Here is a 21,379-nt window from a genome sequence, read left to right as displayed (position 1 = left end):
CATACTAAGTGAAGTCAGACACAGAAAGACAAATATCACATGATATCACTTATATGTGGAATCAAAAATATGACACAAACTTATCTACAAAACAGAAACAGACTCACAGACACAGAAAACAGACTTGTGGCTGCCAAGGGGGAGGGGGTACGGGGGAGTTTGGGATTAGCAGATGGAAACTATTATATATAGAATGGATAAACAACAAGGTTCTACTGTATAGCACAGGGAACTATATTCATTATCTTGTGATAAACCATAATGGAAGAGAATATGAAAAAATATATGTATAACTAAATCACTTTGCTGTACAGCAGAAATTAATACAACATTGTAAATCAACTATACTTGAATAAAAAAAGTTAAAAAAAAAAAAGTCTCACTAAGCAATAAGTTAGGGCTCCAGAATTACAACTCTAGGATGAGCTGATGGTGTGCTGTTTGTTGCTAGTCCCTATAAAATGAGCTTAGTGAAAGCAAATCTGGTGTGTGTTGACTTGCTCACCACCGAGACTTTAGCACCTGGCATACATAGAGCCTGGTACATTCTGAAAAGAATTGTATCTTCTCTAGAGAGGCAGCAGCTCCTTTAGTGAGTTAAGGGTGACCAGAATCTCGCAAAGGAAAAGGGAAATTAAGGAGGGTTTGAGGAAAAGTGCTGAATAGGACCTTAGGATTTGACAAGGGTAGAAAAGAAGATTTGAGACAGCAATTTGATCTATTTTTCCCACTAGACTTTAGCTCCAGGTACATCTTTATGTTCCCAGAAGCATATCTTATAAGTGCTAAGAAATTAACGATGACAGTCTGACTTATACAGGGTCATACAGATGTCAGTGACAAGTTCAAAATAAGAAATTAATTCCTGAGTAAGCAGAATGACCTAAGTTCTCAAACACCATTTCTTTTATGGTATCTGGAAGTTACTCTGAGTCTGTTCCGTGGTAAAAACAGAACAAAATCATGTAGGGGAATATGAGAGTTGGAGAAGGGTAGTGAAGTTTCAAGATCTCCTACTATTTGGAGTGTAGCTGGGCAGGAGATTCACTCATAAAATTCTGAGTCGAAAGGCTGAACAGTTTTGCAAGTCATGCTTTAATCATGAATGCATGGAATTTGGAGCCCTATATAAAAATCATTTGGACTCTAAGAATTCAGCTCAAGAGAATGTTTTTAAAATTAAAAAAAACTGTTTAGTCTTATGTGCATTAAATTTACTACCATACTGCATTAAGAAAATTTGTTTAGATAGGGATTTGATTTTATATTAGCTGTGCTAGTCTATTAGAAAACACACACATACACACAGAACTGTCAGGTCTTATTTCTTGGCCATTCTTACTGGCTCCAGGGGACAAAAGTTCTGCCCCAGAACTCATGAGCTGGAATCACATATTTAGAACAAATGTAGGCAATGGAGTAGTCCATTATTTAATTTCTAGCTCTGTCTAAAGGCCTATCACATTCTTTTAAAAAGTCTGAAGAAGCTGCTTGTCAATTGTTCTTTGGTGAAGTAACTTCTCATTTAAATATTAATTCATGTGAGGGGAAAAAAAATCACACAGGCCAGTATTAACAAAAACCCCTTGTATCACAACCTCTGCGAATGGCTTTGAATTATTTCAACTTCTGCATCGAGTCTGGGAAGCTGGCTAAGAAAAAAAGGCACAAAAAAGAGATACTCAAATTTGAAATCCATCATTGCTTTCTTCATTTATTAACTGTATATATTTGAACTCCTAAATATGAATTCACTGATCCATAACTGCAGGTAGATGAGGGCATCTCAAAACAGGCCTAACTCTCAGCAGAGATCATTCTCATATTGAATATTGCGTAGATATATGCGGAACCTCCCAGGTTTGGGATGTTGAAATGTCTTTTTCCCCCCTAGGGTCTCAAACCTTTGGCCCATATATCTTTGTTCTATTATTTTAGGTATGACACCAGACAGTTCAACAACTCTCGTAGAGAGATTTTAGTCAAAAAGCTTAAATTGACAAGGGAGAAATATAAAGTTGTACTAAGTTGCTAAATAAGGCAATTGCCCCATAATTGAAGCTTCTGTCTCCATCGCGTTTGTCTCTGAGAGGAGTGCAACTCTCCATCTGTCTAACTCTGGAGCCTGGCCCTTAGGGCTGCTGCTGAGTGAGCCAAGGTTAGGGCTCCACATATGGAAAGCTGGTCAAAGTTAAGACAGTTGTGGCTTCTCTGTAATAACTTTTCCCCGAAATAATGTAGAAAAAGGCAGAATGTGTGGGACTGTGGGAGAAAACATGACCAAAAGGACATGTTGTTTGGGAATTTCTTTGTAAGGCAAATATGATTCATGCAGTGGACACACAAGGCCAATGCAGCCACGGATTGGTTGGAAATTTGAGTCTCAGCTTTTGAAGGGCACTTAGTTTAATCGCCCCAGCTTGGTGTGTGTTACGAGTATCTCACAAATAAAATTCATGCTTGAGATCGCTTAACTGAGTTTGCCCAGCATTCTACCTTTTCCATTTCTTTTCCAACTAGTTTTGCCCAAGCTTGTTTTTTTTTCTCCCTCCTCTTCCTCTGCCTATAAAGCACACTGGCTTTGTTTGGTAAGCAGAAGAATCGTTGAGGAAATTCCACTGTTAGGCAAGATTTTATTTCATAAATTAATTTTCTCAGGGAAAAAATAGTTTCCTCTTCTGTTACTAATCTACAAAAGTAGAATGTCACGTGTAATCAAGAATTTTCCAAGTGACGTGAGTAAGGGAGTTTTTCTTTCACCTACTGGGAAGGATAGCTGGCAGATCATCTTCAGAATGTGAGCTGCACTGACTGACCTGCAGAGGGAGTTGACAAGTGTAACAGGGAAAAAAAAACTGATGATCACCCAAGAGTCTGCTTTTTAAGGAGAAGAAAATCATGCTTAGAGTGCAGTTTCTTCACAAAGAAAAAACCAAGGGCTTTTCCTTTTCCATGGATTAATATTTTCAAAAACATTGTCTATATCCTGTTCTCACCCATTGGCACATACAGGCTACACCACCTGCTCAGTGCTGACTTAACTGTATTTGAGGAGAGGTGGGAATGTATTCCAAGCTCCAAGGGGCCAGGACTGTGTCAGTCTTGTTCACCGTTGTACTACACACCTCTTGGCACTTAGAAGGTGCTCAACCAATAATCACTGAGCAAATTCAAGGCGACAACAAGTAGAGTTCTATCTTGGGGACAAATAACGTAAAAGTGGATTTGGTGCTTGTTCTTCAGTAAATGGTTTGACAAAAAATATCCCTATGAGATGGGATTAATGTGTGAATTATATATAATTATACATTTTTATAATTTGACTAAACTTATTCATTCAAATATTTATTGAGTGCCTATTACTGCCAGGCATATCTCTAAGTGCTTGAGATATAATACTCTATTGTACTATACTATGCTAGATTGGCAGGTAATAATACAATAATTTGTTGGTAGAAGATAAAGAAGATTAGGGACTTCCCTGGTGGTCCAGTGGTTAAGACTTAGCACTTCCAATGCCGCGGGCATGGGTTCAATCCCTGGTTGGGGAACTAAGATCTCACAAGCCGTGTGGCATGGCCAAAAAAAGAAGATCAAGAAGATTAGGGGATACAGAATTGAGAATTGAGGGTGGGAGATGCCACTTTAAGTGGGATTGTCAGCGAAGGTGTCTCTGAGGAGGTGACATTTGAGGAGAGACCTGAGTGAAGTGTAGGAGTTCTATAGACATTTGTAAGAGTCTTTTGATCAGAGGGACAGCAAGAACACCAGCCTTGAGTTGAGAAAGTTCTTAAAAATATTTGAGGAATAGCAAGAAGGCAGTGTGACTGAGCATGGTTAAACAAGGGGGAGAATACCAGAAATTCTCCCCCATCTGCTTAAGATGAGGTTGCAGAGACAACTAAAGACCAGATTAGCATGGCTTTGCAGGTCACTGTAAGGATTTGGAGTTTTAATCTGAGTGCCTTGGGAAGCGCCAGAGAGCTGAGGGCAAGAAAGCGACATGGTGGAATTGACTCTGTAAAGTGGTCATTCTAACTGCTGAGTCGAGAGAGAGGCGAGGAGCATGGAATATGGAAGCAAGGAGACCAGTTAAGAGGTTCTTGCAGTGGCCTAGACCAAAGATAATGGTGGCCTGGCTGATCCAAGCCATGGAGTTGGTGAGAGATGAATTGTAGGCTGGGGATGCAGAAGAGTAACGATTCTTTTTGGTCCAAGTAACTGAGAAAATGGCGGTGCCATTTCTAGAGGTGAGGAAAGACTGAGAGGAAGAGCAGGTTTGGAAAGGGGTGGAGCGGGGAGAAGTCAAGGGTTCACTTTTGGACATTAAATTTGAGATGTGTTTTAGACAGCCACATGGAGATACCAAGCAGGCAGCTGTCTATGCAAGTGTGGTGTTCAAAGAAGTTGGAGCTGGGCATGTGAACTTGGGAATAGACGGCATAAAGTGCAGAAAGGAAATGTCTCTTGTAACTCTGGTTTTGTGCTCCCCCGGCTCCACAGGGCGTGACCTCAGGCCCCACAGGGCAGATGGACGGCCATCAGGTTAAGAATCACCTTGGAACTGGGGCACCATCAGAAGTCCCAGCTTGGGGACCAAAGCACCACATGTACTTCCTGTCCTGGTGGCTGGAGGAAGCAGGGTAAGTCCCCTTGCACCCTCTGCCTCAGGCTTTCCACCTTTAAAATGGCAATAATTTCATCCGCTGCTTGGTTCTCCTCAAAAGAGAGGGATAAGATACCACACATACGACAGTGAAAAGAGTTGCCGACACCTGGAAGAGCTCCATGACTGGAACCCAAGGGTAGGGAGATGTGTTTGTACTGAGATGATCAAGTCCTTGAGAGTAGGCTCTGTCTTCTGAATGTCATCCTCCATGGAACTTGGTACAAGGACCAGTCAGCTACTGCTGCTGACTCTGTCTATACTTGAAGAATTAATACCTCAGTCACTAAGTGGAAGCTGACGTGATGTGCCGGATAACTGCAAACGCATCTTAAGGCCTCTGGTCTTGCCCCTCTCCTGTCAGCTCTCCACTGCCTCTAGAGAGATCTTGCTAGGAAGTCATGTCACTTCATTTCTTAAACCCTTCCAATGACACCGCATGGCCTTGGGGGTAAGGTCTGAGCTCCTTATCATGGCCAGTAAAACTCTACATGATCTGGCCCTTGCCTACCACTCTTGCCTTATCTATTGCTGCTTTTAAAATGTATACCACTCTCCAGATGTTAACCATTTCCCTAACTGGCTTTTGGGGAAACATTCTTTTGTGTTGTGTCTCCTTAGAATGACCCTCCCTGCCTCATGCACCTAGAGAACGTCTGCTGATCCATCAAAACCCCAGTTCAAGATTTTCCTCCTCTGTGAAGAATTTCTAGACCCCATCTCAGTTAAAAAAAAAAAAAAAAAAAAAAAAACCACTCTCCTTTGTCTATACCAGCACTCTACTTAATTTCACCATTACACACTGTCACACCACATGGCAGTCATTTAGAAAAAGTCCACCTCCTCTACTAGACTGTGGACTCCTTTGGGAGACCAGCCTAAGAGGTCATCATCTCCCTGTTCTCTGCACTTAATCCAGAGCTAGGCAAGCAGCAAAAACTTAATACATTTTGGCTAAATGAAGTGGATTAAAGGGTTAGAATACAAGAGCCCAGAACAAAGCCTGTCTCTCTAGGAATAAAGCTGGAAGCTCAGAGAACATTAGAAAAACTCATGATGAAAAATAAATAACCCAATCAAAAAATAGGCAGAAGATCTAAATAGACATTTCTCCGAAGAAGACATACAGATGGCCAACAGGAACATGAAAACATGTTCAACCTCACTAATTATTAGAGAAATGCAAATCAAAACTACAATGAGGTATCACCTCACATCAGTCAGAATGGCCATCATCAAAAAGTCTACAAATAATAAATGCTGGAGAGGGTGTGGAGAAAAGGGAACCCTCCTATATATACTGTTGGTGGAAATGAAAATTTCCGGAGAAGAGTGTGGAGGTTTCTTAAACTAAACAGAGTTGCCACATGATCCTACAATCCCACTCCTGGGCATATATCTGGAGAGAACTATAATTCAAAAAGATACATGCACCCCAATATTCATTGCAGCACTGTCTACAATACCCAAGACACGGAAGCAACCTAAGTATCCATTGACACAGGAATGGATAAAGAAGAGGTGGTACATATACACAATGGAATATTACTCAGCCATAAAAAAAATGAAAAAAAAGTCATTTGCAGCAACGTGGATGGATCTAGAGATTATCATACTAAGAGAAGTAAGTCAGACGGAGAAAGACGAATATCATGATATTGCTTATATGTGAAATCTAAAAAAAAAGATACAAATAAACCTATTTACAAAACAGAAATAGATCCACAAACATAGAAAAGAAACTTATGGTTACCAAAGGGGAAGGTGGGAGAGGGATAAATTAGGAGTTTGGGATTGACATATACACACTACTATATATAAAATACATAACCAACAAGGATCTACTGTATAGCACAGGGAACTACACTCAATATTTTGTAATAACCTATAAGGAAAAAGAATCTGAAAAAGAATAAATTATACATATCTATGTAAAACTGAATCACTTTGCTGTATACCTGAAACACAACATTGTAAATCAACTATAGTTCAATGAAAAACAACAACAACAAAAAGAAAAACTCATGGTGACCCAGCCAAAGTCAACAGGATGCATGCTGGGGCTTGGTAACATCGCGCTTGTCAGGAGAGTGAATTAGGTTGAACTAATGTCAGGCTATCACGAGCTCTATTTGCCTGACTAATGATAATTTGTATGCCTCTCCTATAGGGGGACTTCCTTAGGTTCATATTCGAGTTCCCTTGGGCTTTCGAAGGGGGCCGGACTCAGCCATGGAGACAGGGCTCAGCCTTAGCCAATCCTACAGTGGTTTCTTGTCCACAGGATCCCTGGAGGGCACATGGTGCAGCTTCTTACAGGAGTTGGTACCACCAGATGTCTTGGAAGTGTCCAGAACACATCTAAGTGAGCCCTGAGTCTATGACTATCATACTAGGTACAGGGATGACACAACCCCGCTGACCTTGAGTGATCTTAACCCGGTGGGGTTGCAACACCTCGCCCAATGTGTTTACCTGCATTCAAGACTGGATGACTGGCAACACCAACGGAATGGCCATGACCCCAGGACACACCATTTGCTGGAGTAATATTCCTCCCTGGCCCTCCACCCTCAGCTCCTCGAAAGGGAGGCACTGTACGTCACACGGGGTAGTAACAGGGTAGGTGGGTCAGGGTGACGAGTGTTCCTAATCATGCCGGCAACTGCTGACTGGGATCTTGTAATGACCTGTGACCCACCTGAATCAGATGAGCTGCACTTTCTGGGCTGCCGTACCGAAGGTCATGTCCATTGATGGCTAACACACGATCGTTCTCCTCCAGCTGACCGTGTCGGTCTGCCACGCCACCATCCAGAACGTTGGAAATAAACACCCCAGGCTCGTCCACCTTGCGCACCAGTTTTATTCCAAGCTGCTCCTCCGGGCTGCTTTTGTTGAGGATCACGTGGAAACTGTCATCCCGGGGCCCGTAGGTGTCCAGGGGCTGCCCATCAGTCCTGCTCCGGAACTTCTGCTCCCGCAGCACCGTCAGCCACAGCACCTGGCAGGGCTGCCGCAGGAGGTGCAGGGCATAGTTGTGCCGTACGTTGCCGATGTCCATCCCGTTGACCTAGGGCAAGGGGACCTCAGAATCTGCAGCGACCGAGCCGTCCACGCCACCGGCCACAAACCTGCCCCAAAGGCCCAGCCCACAGACACCCTGGGGCCCTTCCTGAAGGACCACTCTGCTCTATCACCTTCTTCTCCGTCCAGATACCCCCATCTTCCAACAGAACCTGTAACCCGGTTTCCCTGAGTCTTAGCTGCACACCTTTTCAACTCTCTCAGCAGACACCATCTTTCTTCAGTCTTGTCCTTACACAGGCCCTTGAATGTATTTATATAGTCCTAACCCTCCTTTCTGTTGCTTGCTAAACTTATTTTTCAGCTGAAGGGGGGAGGAAAAGGAAGACAAAGTGGGAAAAGGCAAAAGAAGAAAAGAAAATTTCTGATTAATGATTACATTAAACTGCTGTTTAAATCAAACTGAGTTGGCATTTTCTTTCCAAACATCTCCAGATGAATTTTTCTCCCTGGATCACCTGTACTGGAACTTCCAGGCCCCACTACTGTGTGTGTGTGTGTGTGTGTGTGTGTGTGTGTGTGTGTGTGTGTGTGTGTGTGTGTGTGTGTGTGTGTGTGTGTGTGTGAGAGAGAGAGACAGAAAGAGAGAGAGAGAGACAGAGAGAGACAGAGAGAGACAGAGAGAGACAGAGAGAGACAGAGAGAGAGAGGGAGGGGGGGGGAGGGAGGGAGGGAATGTGTGTGTACATGAAAATATTTGAGTGTTGGCAAGTGTGTGTGTGTGTGTGTCTGTGTGTGTGTGTGTCAAGTCTCCAGGTGTTCACCTACAAGGTCTTTTGCCCATGTTCTCAGCAAAGGAGAGAAAAAAAATCTCTCCAGTTTCAAACAAACGGATGTGAATGGAAGCTTCTCGGCTCTTTTATTGAAAGGCTGGATCACGTTATTAGGCTGCTTAAATGTCCTCCAGCTTGGCCCACTCATTTGTGCCTCGCTAATGATCTTCAGGGCTGATGCTGCATGGGGCTTTCTGGTTTTAATTACTCTAGGCAGGCCCAGCCTGAAGGCTTCAGATCTCAGTGCTGGTCACTGCCTGGGAAGAAAATAATTTCACAGCAGCACTACACTCTGTGCTTAAGGAAGGAGGCCTCACAGAAGAGAAACAACCTTCTTGAATTTCTATGGTTTGGTAAGATTTCCTGTACTTGCAGCCAACAGTTAGAAGAATCTTGGAATGAGATTTCATGGGCCTGCCTGCAGCGTGCCATCGCTAGTCCTCTGTTCCATCTCCAGGGATGGACGGAGGCTCCCTCGTGCTCGGACAAGGCTCATCACCTCTGTCCAAGCACAGGTGAGCTCAAAGACCTGGCTCTGCTCTGACACCTTATCCCGGGTCTGGTTTTCTCCATCACACCGAGGCCAAAAGAAAGTCAGGGTCGCCTGCTAAATACTCCTGGCACCTCTTTTGCTTGCAAGTGCCAGTTGAAGGTCACAAGAAGCAAAAAGGTTTTCCTTAGGCAACCGTTCCAGGCAGCATAGTTTCCGCAGAACTGGGAGGAAGCCATGCAGAGTGTCGCTGATTGCACGGCTGACCGTCCCTTGAGGTTGACGGGCCCTGCCTCGTACTCCACCTCGGAGGCCAGTGAGAACATCAGTGTTTCTACAATAACTGCTTTAAGTTCTTTCTCCTCTTATTCCAAACAATAAGAATTTCTTTGCCAGAGAACCAGCGCATGATGTATCAGTAGCTGGCCCCTCAGCAACCCAGAAGGGATGGGATGAAACTGTCATCTGAGTTTCAGACAGGAAATATATGACCAAGGCAGGGATTTTTTCTTATCACTTTTGGCACATGTTGGACTTCTGTCTGATAAACAACTCTTCCTTTATCCTTTCTCTTCTTCTGAAAATTCCTCCCTAGCATCCTTCCCCTCAGTCAAGCCTCAGAGGACAGTAATGCCCCACGTGTTCTCTTCCACCACCTGTCTCCCCTGGAATGTCTGTGGGTTGGCAGAATAGCTTAGGGATGTGTGTGTGTGTGTGTGTGTGTGCGCGCGCGTGTGCGTGCGTGTGTGTGAAGGGCCATTAAGCTCTAGGAAATTTACTTTAGAGGGGTGTGTGAATGTAAGTGATTAAGTAAAATATAAAATGTTCCATTTATCTGCTCTAAAAACAATTTAAGAAGATATAGGCTTCGGTTTTATATTGTTTTATGTTAGTGCTACTTAAAGTGGGAGGAAAGGGTGAGAGAGGAAGAGAGAGGAGGGAGGAGGAAAAGGAAGAGAGAAGAACGCAGAGGTAGAGAAAAGGGAGGGGGAAGATAGCAGAAGGCAGAGGAAGGAGGGGAACACAGAGACAAAATGATGCAGAGGGTCTTCCCTGGTGGCGCAGTGGTTGAGAGTCCGCCTGCCGATGCAGGGGACGCGGGTTCGTGCCCTGGTCCGGGAGGATCCCACGTGGCGTGGAGCGGCTGGGCCCGTGAGCCACGGCCGCTGAGCCTGCGCGTCTGGAGCCTGTGCTCCGCAGCGGGAGAGGCCACAACAGTGAGAGGCCCGCGTACCGCAAAAAAAAAAAAAAAGATACATGATACAGAGACAGTATTTATAGAGAGAGAAAGAGATCAAAAGAACGAGAATGGGAATTCCCTGGTGGTCCGGTGGTTAGGACTCCATACTGCCCCTGCAGGGGGCACCTGGTCGGGGAACTAAGATCCCGCATGCTGTGTGGCAGGGCCAAAAAAAAAAAAAAAAAAAAAAAATACAAGAAAGACAGAAGGGTTAGGGACCTATCTCAGATTACAAATCTTGTATGAAGAGCCATATCAACATAAGAACTATGGAAAGTGACGGCTCCACATTTACGTTAGTGCTTTACGCATGCGTCCGTCCGCCTGTCCGTCCGCCTGTCCGCCCATCCATCCATCCATCCATCCATCCATCCATCCATCCATCCATCCATCCACCCACCCACCCACCGATTTGCTCTGAAGTGACTTTTGCTAAGACCCTCTTCATGGCTCCACAGCCGTGGTCTCTACCTTTAGGATGATGTCTCCTGGCAGTAGCCGGCCGTCTCTGGCAATCACCCCATCACGATAAATGTGCTGGATAATGATGTGGACCAGCGGGGTTTCATTGCCTCCCACAAGCCTAATGGAGAGGTTTTCATTGGGATCCGCTCGGTTGATCTTGACTCTGGTAATTTCACCATATGGAATCAGGTGATACAACCTTGGAAAGACTAAAATGGACAATGTTTATTTAAGACACCCCCCCAACGGACATTTCCAACCACTCCTTTTCTTGCCAAACTTTGGTTCCAGCCAAACTAAACTATTCATTGTTCCTTGTACATGTTTTCCATCTTCCTGCCTCTGTGCCAGCATAAGTTTCTCTGCCTGGAATGTTTTCCATTCTAGGCCTAAACCCAACTTTTCCTTCAAGGCCTGCATGAAATGATCCCTTCCAATTAAACTCTACCCTGATCCCTTTTCCCCCGCTCTCTCTAAACTTCCCATTTCCCATAAAGCTTTATTTCTCATGGCACCGAGCCTTCTATTATTATTATTACTATTATTATTCATGCCCATTTCTTATACCCACCACTGGACTCTAAGATCCTTGAGGACATAATTTCTGGCTGTTTTGTAGTTCTGTGCACAGATCTCTGTACACAGGAGACTTCAGCCTATGTTTACCGAATGAAGAGGAATGAACGAACAGTCATCATGCAAAGGGCTGCAGTTTGATCACTTACTAATCAAGGGGCAAAACAGAACAAGCCTGTTTTGCTCTTTTTGATCATTTTGAAGATCTCCTCCTGGGAGGACCTGCTTTTCAGGCTTAGTGAATCAGTCCTCTCTACCCTGTTGTCAGTAAAGGGAAGTCAAATGGCCTAATTCACGATCAAGGAAAGAGGCCCAGGCCCAGCTGGTGGCATCCAGAGGTTCGTCCCTGATCCGCTTGTATGGCTGGATTCAGAGCCAAAAGGAGGTTCAGAGACCCAGGCTGGTGTTTCCAAACTTCACCTTTTCACTGAGGACTCTTTCGCCTTGAAATCTGTCACGGGTCCCCCGCCCTGCTGGGCCCACACACAGAATTGCTTCTCAGGCTGTGTAGTTTGACAGTGACAGTCAGACCTTTGTTTCACAAGGGAGGATGCGTGAGCTCGGAGAGGAGAAGTGGCACGACTGGCTGGAGGTGGCAGTTAGGTGGTGGTCCTCAGAGCCAGGTCAGAACCCGGGGCTCCTGATGACAGCTCCTGTCACCTTCCTCAGAGTCCCCTGAAGCCAGGGGTCCACAGCCGGCAACGGGTCCACAGGGGACTTGGTCTACAGACCCACAGCCAGCAGCAACGACTGGCGCTGTCCTCCACCTCGGCTGGAATAGAAGCCTACAGGGGGACACCAGGAAATGCCGGCCACGTAACACCTAGTTTGACGGGAGCTGCAGCTCCTCCCCAGTTGCTTGAGGCTCGAGTTAGGATGTTGAGAGCACTGATGCTTTTGTCTCCTGTAGCTGCTGACAGCTGCCTCTGCCCTATGATTCTCCCTTAATTATGTCATCGGGAAAGATCAAAACTGCAGGCCTGGTTCTACATAAAACACTCTTTCTATTTTCAAAACCCATGACCTTAATGCATTTTCCCTAGTGAACTATGAGTTCATGGATGAGTACTCAACTCTCTAGGAACAATACAGCAAGAATTAAAATTATTTCTAAGTATTGCAGAACATGATACACAAAGCAATTTAGCTGCCAGAGGAAGCTGGAGCCGTTGTAAATGTGGGTCTTTACCCCCCACTGGGAGTTAATTTAATGTAAGCAATTGGGCTTTGCTGTAAGGCTGTGGGCAGCAGCCTTCATCTGTCAGCTCCTGGTGCTAACAGAGCTTGGGTGACCGAGTTCAATTAACGTTTAAACTATCTTGATTACCTTAAGTAGGCTCTATCCACAAGTATTTGTTGGAACAGGTCTGGTGACAAGGAAATGGAAGTTCTTAAAAAAAAATCATTTTGAGCAAAGAAAGATTTGGAAATTATCATCAAAGCTGCTGGTTTTCTCTCTCTCCTCCCTCTCCCTTTCTACTCTTTTTCCCAACAGATTTACAAAAACCATGCGCCCAAATCTAACTGATCAAGGATGTTTGATAGTCTGAAAGGACATACTCAGTCACACTTGGAAATGTTAATTAGAGCTACAATAATGAGACCCTAGTGACCTTCCCTTTGAGAGTTACAGTAATTTTTAAACTGCCAAACTAGTGCTGGTCTGAAAAGAAAGTTTTTCAATATTGTGTCCTTACTTAAGGACTAAAGGATATAGTATCATTTACCAAGTGTTTATTATATGCTGGCCATTGAGCTAAGCAAGTTGCATGACACTTTGTTGTTTGTTTAGTCCTCACAGCAACCCTTTGAACTAGATTATTATCACCCCTGTTTTTTTGGATGATGAAATACTAAAGCTCAGAGAAGTCAAGTAACCTGGCCAGGTCACACAGCTAAGTAGTGAAGCCAGTCTCTTTACTGATATGAAAAGGATGGATAAAACCATGGGCGTTCACCATACTAACTGCGGGTTACTTACTGAAGCAATGAGATCCTAAGGCCCTTTTTAAAAGCTTTGTTGCCTCACAAATCCTGTACCAGCCTCACTGAGTCATAATACCTCACCCCACTGTGGAGTAATAGCTTCCTGGAGCACCTGAGGAAATCCATTCTCTCCTACTTGAAGCCCCTGCACACATAACACAGATGCCATCTTCATCTTCCTGAAACACAGCTTCCATCCTGCTATAACTCTATGCAAAAGCTTCCAGGTGTGTTCACTGCCCCAAGTCAAGACTCCTAAATGGCATCCAGAACCCTTCTAATCTGGCCTTAACCTCATCTCCCACTACTTTCCAACACACAGTCGAGATGGAGATGCCCATCCAGGTCATAACCACTCCTTAAACACGGATTACACCGTCCCACTGGGAAGAGGCGCGCCTCTCTTGACAGCTGTCATTTTTGTTTATTTATATCTCACTCTTTCTGGTATTTTATTTTTTGTCTTGAATGAACTTCTTGGAACCAGGAGCTGGATTTTATAATCTTTATATAAAAGTACAGAGCTTACCTATATAAACAGCTCATACAACTCAATATCAAAAAAACAAACAACCTGAGTGAAAAACGGGCAGAGATCACGAAAAGGCATTTTTTCCAAAGAGGATGTACAGATATGGCCAACAGGCACATGAAAAGATGCTCAACATCGCTAATCACCTCACACCTGTCAGAATGGCCATCATCAAAAAGTCTTCCAGGGCTTCCCTGGTGGCGCAGTGGTTGAGAGTCCGCCTGCCCATGCAGGGGACACGGGTTCATGCCCCGGTCCGGGAGGATCCCACATGCCGTGGAGCGGCTGGGCCCGTGAGCCATGGCTGCTGAGCCTGCGCGTCCGGAGCCTGTGCTCCGCAATGGGAGAGGCCACAGCAGTGAGAGGCTCGCGTACCGCAAAAAAAAAAAAAAAAAAAAAACGGGTTTCCCTGGTGGCACAGTGGTTGGGAGTCCGCCTGCCGATGCAGGGGACACGGGTTCGTGCCCCGTTCCGGGAAGATCCCACATGCCGCGAGCGGCTGGGCCCGTGAGCCATGGCCGCTGGGCCTGCGCGTCCGGAGCCTGTGCTCCACAATGGGAGAGGCCACAGCAGTGAGAGGCCCATGTACCGCAGGGGGAAAAAAAAAAAAAAAAAAAAAGTCTTCAAATAACAAATGAGGGCGAGGATGTGGAGAAAAGGGAACCCTAGTACACTGTTGGTAGGAATGTAAATTGATGCAGCCACTATAGAAAACAGTATGGAGGTTTTTCAAATAACTAAAAATAGAACTACCATATCATCCAGTAATTCCATTCCTGGGTATATATCCAAAGAAAACAAAAGCATTAATCTGAAAAGATACATGCACCTCAGTGTTCATAGCTGCATTATTTACCAAGATAGGTTGCTTCCATAGCTTGGCTAAGTGTCCATCAACAGATGAATAGATAAAGAAGATGTGGTATGTATACAACAGAATACTACTCAGCCATAAACAAGAATGAAATTCTGCTGTTTGCAACAATGTAGATGGACCTGGAGGGTATTATGTTAAGTGAAATAAGTCAGACAGAAAAAGACAAATATTGTGTGTTATCACTTACATGTGGAATCTAGAAAATAAAAACAGAAACAGATTCACAGATATAGAGATCAAACTAGTGGTTACCAGTGGGGAGAGGGAAGAGGAGAGGAACAAAATGGGGTAGGGGATTAAGAGGTACAAACGACTATGTATAAAATAAATAAGCTACAAGGATATATTGCACAGCACAGGGAATATAGCCAATATTTTATAATAACTATAAATGAAGTATAATCTATAAAAATATTGAATCACTATGTGGTACATCTGAAACTAACATAATATTGTAAATCAACTGTACTTCAGTAAAAAAAAAAGTACAGAGCCTAGGCCAATGTCTTACACATAGTAATATTTTATTTTAAAAGTTTCTGCAATAAACATGCAAATCAATCTTATTCAGGTAGGAGAAAACTTTACATGGAATGGAATTAAGGAGCCTTTAATAAGCGGGGAAGACTGGCAGAAAGGAAGTTATAATCCTTTTACTCATTGCAGAAACATTCAGCAAAAACTATTATGTGTCATATATTGTGCTTGGACTTGAGAACACAAAGACTTAGATAAAGAGCCCCTGCCCCCATTGGTACAGTTACGATGAAAGGTGACATTGCCATAACAGAGATACAGGTGCTTTGAGAACACAAAGGAGAGAGGACTGAGGGAGTCAAGGAGGGCTCCCAGGAGGAGGCAAAGCCTATGCTGGGCCTGGAAAGAGGAATTAGGATGCCAGCTGAAGGGGCGTGAGAGTACAGGACGAACAACAACATGGAAGTGAGAGAGACACAGTATTTATAGGACAGCAATAAGTTCAGAGTAGTCAGAGCATGTAGCGTGTGTACAGGGTGAGAGGGGATAAGCAGGGGTCTTATACGACTGCTCCAAGTTCTCTGAGAACATGATAAGGACGGTGGTTTCGGATTTACCTCCCAACCTCGAAGGAGTGGAGGGTGCTTAATCCAGTGGGTAAACGAGTGGGCTCTGTAGCCAGAGGACCCAAGTTAAAATCCTAGGTCTGCCATTTTCCAGATGGGTGACTTTGGACTAGCTACCCAATCTCTCGGAGTCTAAGTTTCTTCTGTAAAATGAGAATCACGATCACTGTCCTTAGCGCTGTGACCTTTAAATGACTTAAAGCACTACCTGGCACCCAGGAAAGCTCAAAAAAAAACTGAAGCTACTATTATTACTGCTGTAAAGGTCTAATATTAGATGAAAAGAAAGGACAGGACAGTATTTTCTCAGCTCCATTTATATTGGGGAAAACACATAGGATAAGATCCATAAACTTCCTTTGCATAGATTCTAGAACCAAATTAACCTGGATTCCAAGTTTAGAAGGGTAATTTGGGGCAAGCCAAGTAACCTCCTGGTGTCTCAGTTTCCTCATCTGTAAAACACGGATAATAGTAGTAGCTACTTCAAAGAGTTGTTGAGGATTAAATGAGTTAATGCATGGAAAACACTCAGAACCACACATCACACAAAGTGGTAATAAGAATAAATACCTACATAGCATTTACTATGTGCCAGGCACTGTTCTAAATGTTCTTCACTTAACTGTATTATTCTTGGGACTTCCCTGGTGGCGCAATGGTTAAGAATCTGCCTGCCAGGGCAGGGGACACAGGTTCAATCCCTGGTCCGGGAAGATCCCACAGGCCGCGGAGCAACTAAGCCCATGAGCCACAACTACTGAGCCTGCGCTCTAGAGCCCACGAGCCACAACTACTGAAGCCCGTGCACCTAGAGCCTGTGTACCGCAACGAAGAGTAGCCCTCGCTCGCCACAACTAGAGAAAGCCCACGCGTAGCAACGAAGACACAAAGCAGACAAAAATAAATAAATAAATTGAGGCATAATTCGGTTAAAAAAAAAAACTATATTATTCTTTACATGCACTAAGCTAGCATCTGAAGGTAAGGGTTCCAAAACCTTTTCCCTCAATCTATGTAAGAAGAGAACAATAATTTCTGCCTTTGGTTACTTATGCAAGAAGAGGCCAATCAAGGTAAGAAATATTTATGCCCTTGGGAAGAGAGGTATCATAGAAAGCGGGGGGTGGGGGCGGTCTGGTTGTCATCACGCCTGGAGTCGTCATTCCGGAAGCCCAGCCTTACTGGGAGGCCACTTACCGTCAGGGGCAGTGGTGTTTTCAGAATTCTCTCTGCCCTGCTCAGCTTGGTTGACAACTGTACTTCCACACTTTGTCCTTCGAAGAACACTCAAGGCTCGGTTTATTTTTTTAAAAGATCTGCTTCTGATGGTGGATCGCTCAAAGGGCCGTGCTGAGGACAAGAGAGAAGGGAGGGAGAGTAGCTACGTATTCACAGAGGTCCTCTTTTATGGACGCGGCTGGTAAGACACGCACAACACATCATGAACGGTGATTACTTCTAGGTGGTGGGATGATAGAATTTGCTTAGCTGTATATTCTCAGTTTTCTACAATGCAATATGGATGGTTTATTTAAAATCTGCTTGGTTTTTTTCCTGGGCTGGATGGAATATAACAGCACTTTTCTCGAGCCACCTGGATGGGAAGGTAGGGACACCGAGGGAGTGATGAATCACTAGGTCTAACTTCAACCCCTTTCGCCAGGTCAGGTTACACACATGTCTAATGATCTCAGGTCCTCGCAGTTTCATTTCACTCTGGAGAACTGGATGTTGGGTTGCTGCCCAAAACTACCAGAGCGTTTTTCCCTTGAAAAAACATTTCTATAACTTTCCAGACAGGGCAATCCCAAGGCCAAGGAGTCCATTCCCGGACAACCACCCCCTTTGACTCACCCCTTGTTCGGTTGCTCCGGCCAGAGTCCAGGGGGCTGTTTGGCTGACCATCTTCTGCTGTGGACACGTAGGCAGGGTTGTCTAGGCCAGGCTCGTCTGTCATTAAGGAGATAGTGGCAGCTGCAGAAACCTCTGGGGACAGCGCTGTTGCTGTGAGGCTGGCACAGCCGTCTGGACAGCCCTCCTGAGAGTGCCTCTTCCGGTCTTTGGTGAGGCCGTAGTGGGAGGCACCTTTGCAGCTGCAACAAAACCAGCAGGAGGTCAGAGAAGGCTTTGCGCATTGTTCAACCAGGGCTCTTCAAGTCCACGTGCTTGCCACCCTTGGAAATTGACTTACTCACCCCTGGCTCCTCTCCCTTCTCACATGGACGGAAGTCAATATACACTTGCCAACCAAATGAATGAATGACTTGAAAGAACCATTTTTAAAAGATGTCTACAGCATTCTGTTAAAGCACTCTCTACACTGGCCCCTGGAATGCAAATTACGAGAGCTGTCACGGGGTCTACAAGCCTAGGGCTTGAGGCTGGCAGTCTTCAACTATTTGGATGTAATTCCTTCTTGCTGGTGTTTACTTTGACCATGAAAGTCCTTAGTCACCCTCTCAGTCCCTTCTTTTGGGTTTAGTTCCCAAACCACTGACCATAAATACAAAGCTCCTCCCAGATTCCATATTTAACTGTCCATGGAAACAGAAATGCCCTCACTACAAAGCCACAGGAGCTGGTTCAGCTTCACATTCTCTAGAGGCAGGCTTGCTGGTTTCCAGTCTCCACCTCTGGGGTGGTCTGAGTGGCCAGGACCAGGGGCTCGGGGCTCCCATGTGCTAAAAGTTTTCATGTCTTTTAATGTTGGGAAGGTAAAACAACATTCGTGGTCTTTAAAAAACAGGTCTCTATCCATTCACCACGCATGCTAAAGAGCAAGCGTAAGGGCCAGGACACCGAGGTTTGAGCCCATCTAAGTCCATATTTTGCTATGGACGCACTTCCACTGTCACTGGGCAAGTCGTCTCAGCTCTTAGGTCGGGTTTTGATCAGCAAATGGGGAGGATTTAACTCTCATTCACTGTGGTGAGGAAGTGCTGCAGACAGCCAAACCACCTTCCCAGGGGTTATGAAGGCAAAAATCAAATGGGCGAGTCCCTTTAAGAAGTGGCCATTTGCATATAATGGATGTTAATTTATAAATGATTTTTACCAACTCAATACAGAAAACCTTACATGGTTGAGCTATTTTAAATAATGCTTTGAGAGTCTGTTTGGAGCGGTGCTCATGAATGGAATCATACAGCAGTCTGCAGTTGATATGCCCATGATTTATATGGCCTACAGAACCAAATCTATGGTTTTTGTCTGGATGGGAATCCTTGCTCTGAAATTTACCTAGCTGTGTGATCTGGGACACGTTTGTTAACCTGGTTAAACTTTCTAATCTGCACATACATCTTGGGTTGCTGTAAGGTCTGGTTGACATTAAGTCAAGAGCTTAGTTCTATATATCTTGCCAGATATATAGAGAATTCTCAACAGACTGTAGCTACTTCCATAATTCAACCATTCTAAGATGCCTGTTCTGTCACATTTTAACTTCTCTGAGATTGGGATGCGTGGGTGACTGACGGGGTCCCACAGCTTCAGGTTGCCAAGCTGCAGTCATGACACAAATGCCACTGTCCAAGGAAACATGGTCACAGGTGTCCATCTCGTCCCTTCCATTGAGTTGCCGCCACTCTTGGTACTATGCCATTGAGTTTAATTGCTCTTCAATGTCTTAGAAAAGATTACATTATGATTAAGCATTGTAATGAAAAGGTACTGTATATGTGGAAAGTCTCAAAAACGGAGCAGTGGCATGTAAATTTGATATTGGTGGTAAATATTTGTCTTTAGAAGGAGGGCATCAATTTCTGATTTTCTTGCAAAGAGACAAGCAAATGCTTTATTTGCTTAGCAAGAGAGATACCCCCAAGGAGATGAAAAGTGATGTCACACTTTGTTACTGAGATCATCCTAAAGGACAGGCCTAGTTCATGCCAAACAGTACAACTAGAGGGCAGGAGATGTCGCCATATGTGTCTGAATGGATTTCAAAGTCTGATCTGACCAACCCATGCATTGCAGGGATATCTTTAAAGGTGTTTTGGAATGATTTAACCAGTGGCAGTTTTAAAATTTTCTTGTTAGGGGACTTCCCTGGTGGTACAACGGATGAGACTCCATGCTCCCAATGCAGGTGGCACGGGTTCGATCCCTGGTGAGGGAACTAGACATGCATGCTGCCGCAACCACGAGTTCGCATGCCACAACTAAGAAGCCCTGAAGCCACAACTAAGGAGGCTGCAAGCCACAACCAAGATCCGGAGGAACCAAACAAATAAGTTAAAAAATAAATGAAAAAAAATTTTTTTTCTTGTTGGTACATAAAATATGATGCTTCTTATAATCAATGATGATGATTTGATGAAATGTGTGTGTTTTCTTTGTGTGTGTGTGTGTGTGTGTGTGTGTGTGTGTGATACACGGGCCTCTCACTGTTGTGGCCTCTCCCGTTGCGGAGCATAGGCTCCGGACGCGCAGGCTCAGTGGCCATGGCTCACGGGCCCAGCTGCTCCGCGGCATGTGGGATCTTCCCGGACCGGGGCACGAACCCGTGTCCCCTGCATCAGCAGGCGGACTCTCAACCACTGAGCCACCAGGAAAGCCCTGAAATGTGGTTTTAATATTAGTAGAAAAGGACTCTGATTTTACAACCCTACATCCTTATCTCATAGAACATGAAACAGGCCCCCGGTTTCTAATGCTAGTTTTTCCCTCACTGAAAGAGTACAAGCTCCCTGCTTGAATTGGTGAGGTTTTACTGTTCTGATTAGCTACTTTGGCTTTGAATTGTTCTGCTTAAAAATAGCAAAGTGGTTGATATGAGAAACTCAAAAATTGGAAGAAACATTGTGTGATGGAAAAAATGAAAGCCAGCGTGCATTTGAGCAGCTCCAAAGTCATAAACATAGGAGTGGAACACTTCTCTGTAAGCCAGCAGTATCGGTTAACAACGCATGGTTAGGAAGTTCCTAGGCTATTTCGTTGGACTGGAAACAGTATTTCTTTTCTTGGGGCAGCAATGCCCTTGACCATGTGCCCTGCCAGAGCAGGAAATGAATTTTCCAATTAGACAAACGGCTGGCAAAGGCACACACCATGGCTTTCTGAGGAGACACAGCATATCCCAGTGGAAAAAAAGTAGCATCTTATTCTGCTGCCACATCTGTGAGAAGAGTTAAGGTATTTAAACATCTCTGAATCCCAAGACTATGCCATTAAGAAGCCATTTCTGTTTCAAATCCTTGGGGTTCCAAAGACACAGTTGAGTCCAGGAAAGGAAAACCTCATAAAATGACTTAGAAGCCTCCCCTCTGGCCTCGTATCCCAGACATCCTTGCAGTATCTGGGGAGGGTAGATTTAAACATTCAGACTCATAAACCTTGTATAAAAATGGTCTGCTGAAGAGGCTCATACTTGTGCAATGTTGCTTGTTTCAGCTTCCTGGCTTAGCTCGAATCTGAGGCACACGGTGATCTATGAAGGTAGCAGCTTGTACTTACTAATTATCTCTTTTGTGTTGACTAATCCCGGGGTCTCTTGATTTACAGGCACGAGTGAGGGGAGGAGGGGAAAAGAGCTGATTAGCCTTGGCCAGTACAGGAACATATGCTGAACCCTGGGTTG

The 21,379-nt window shown here is 44.5% G+C and overlaps 1 protein-coding gene across 3 annotated transcripts in view; it reads right to left on the bottom strand.

The window, feature by feature from the left end:
* Window positions 1-21,379, bottom strand: part of LNX1 (ligand of numb-protein X 1) — a 152,646-nt gene that overhangs the window by 30,177 nt on the left and 101,090 nt on the right. For all 3 annotated transcript variants that reach the window (XM_060012521.1, XM_060012523.1, XM_060012522.1), the window contains 4 exons: window positions 17,653-17,891; window positions 16,996-17,148; window positions 10,728-10,930; window positions 7,368-7,739 (listed from right to left, as the gene is read on the bottom strand). In XM_060012521.1, the coding sequence (XP_059868504.1) occupies window positions 7,368-7,739; window positions 10,728-10,930; window positions 16,996-17,148; window positions 17,653-17,891 (967 nt within the window). The remainder of the gene's footprint in view (window positions 1-7,367; window positions 7,740-10,727; window positions 10,931-16,995; window positions 17,149-17,652; window positions 17,892-21,379) is intronic.

Source organism: Delphinus delphis, chromosome 5 (genome assembly GCF_949987515.2).
Source record: "Delphinus delphis chromosome 5, mDelDel1.2, whole genome shotgun sequence".
Lineage (NCBI taxonomy): Eukaryota > Metazoa > Chordata > Mammalia > Artiodactyla > Delphinidae > Delphinus > Delphinus delphis.
The sequence above is the reverse complement of the archived record's forward strand: the minus strand, read 5'-3'. Positions and strand labels throughout refer to the sequence as shown.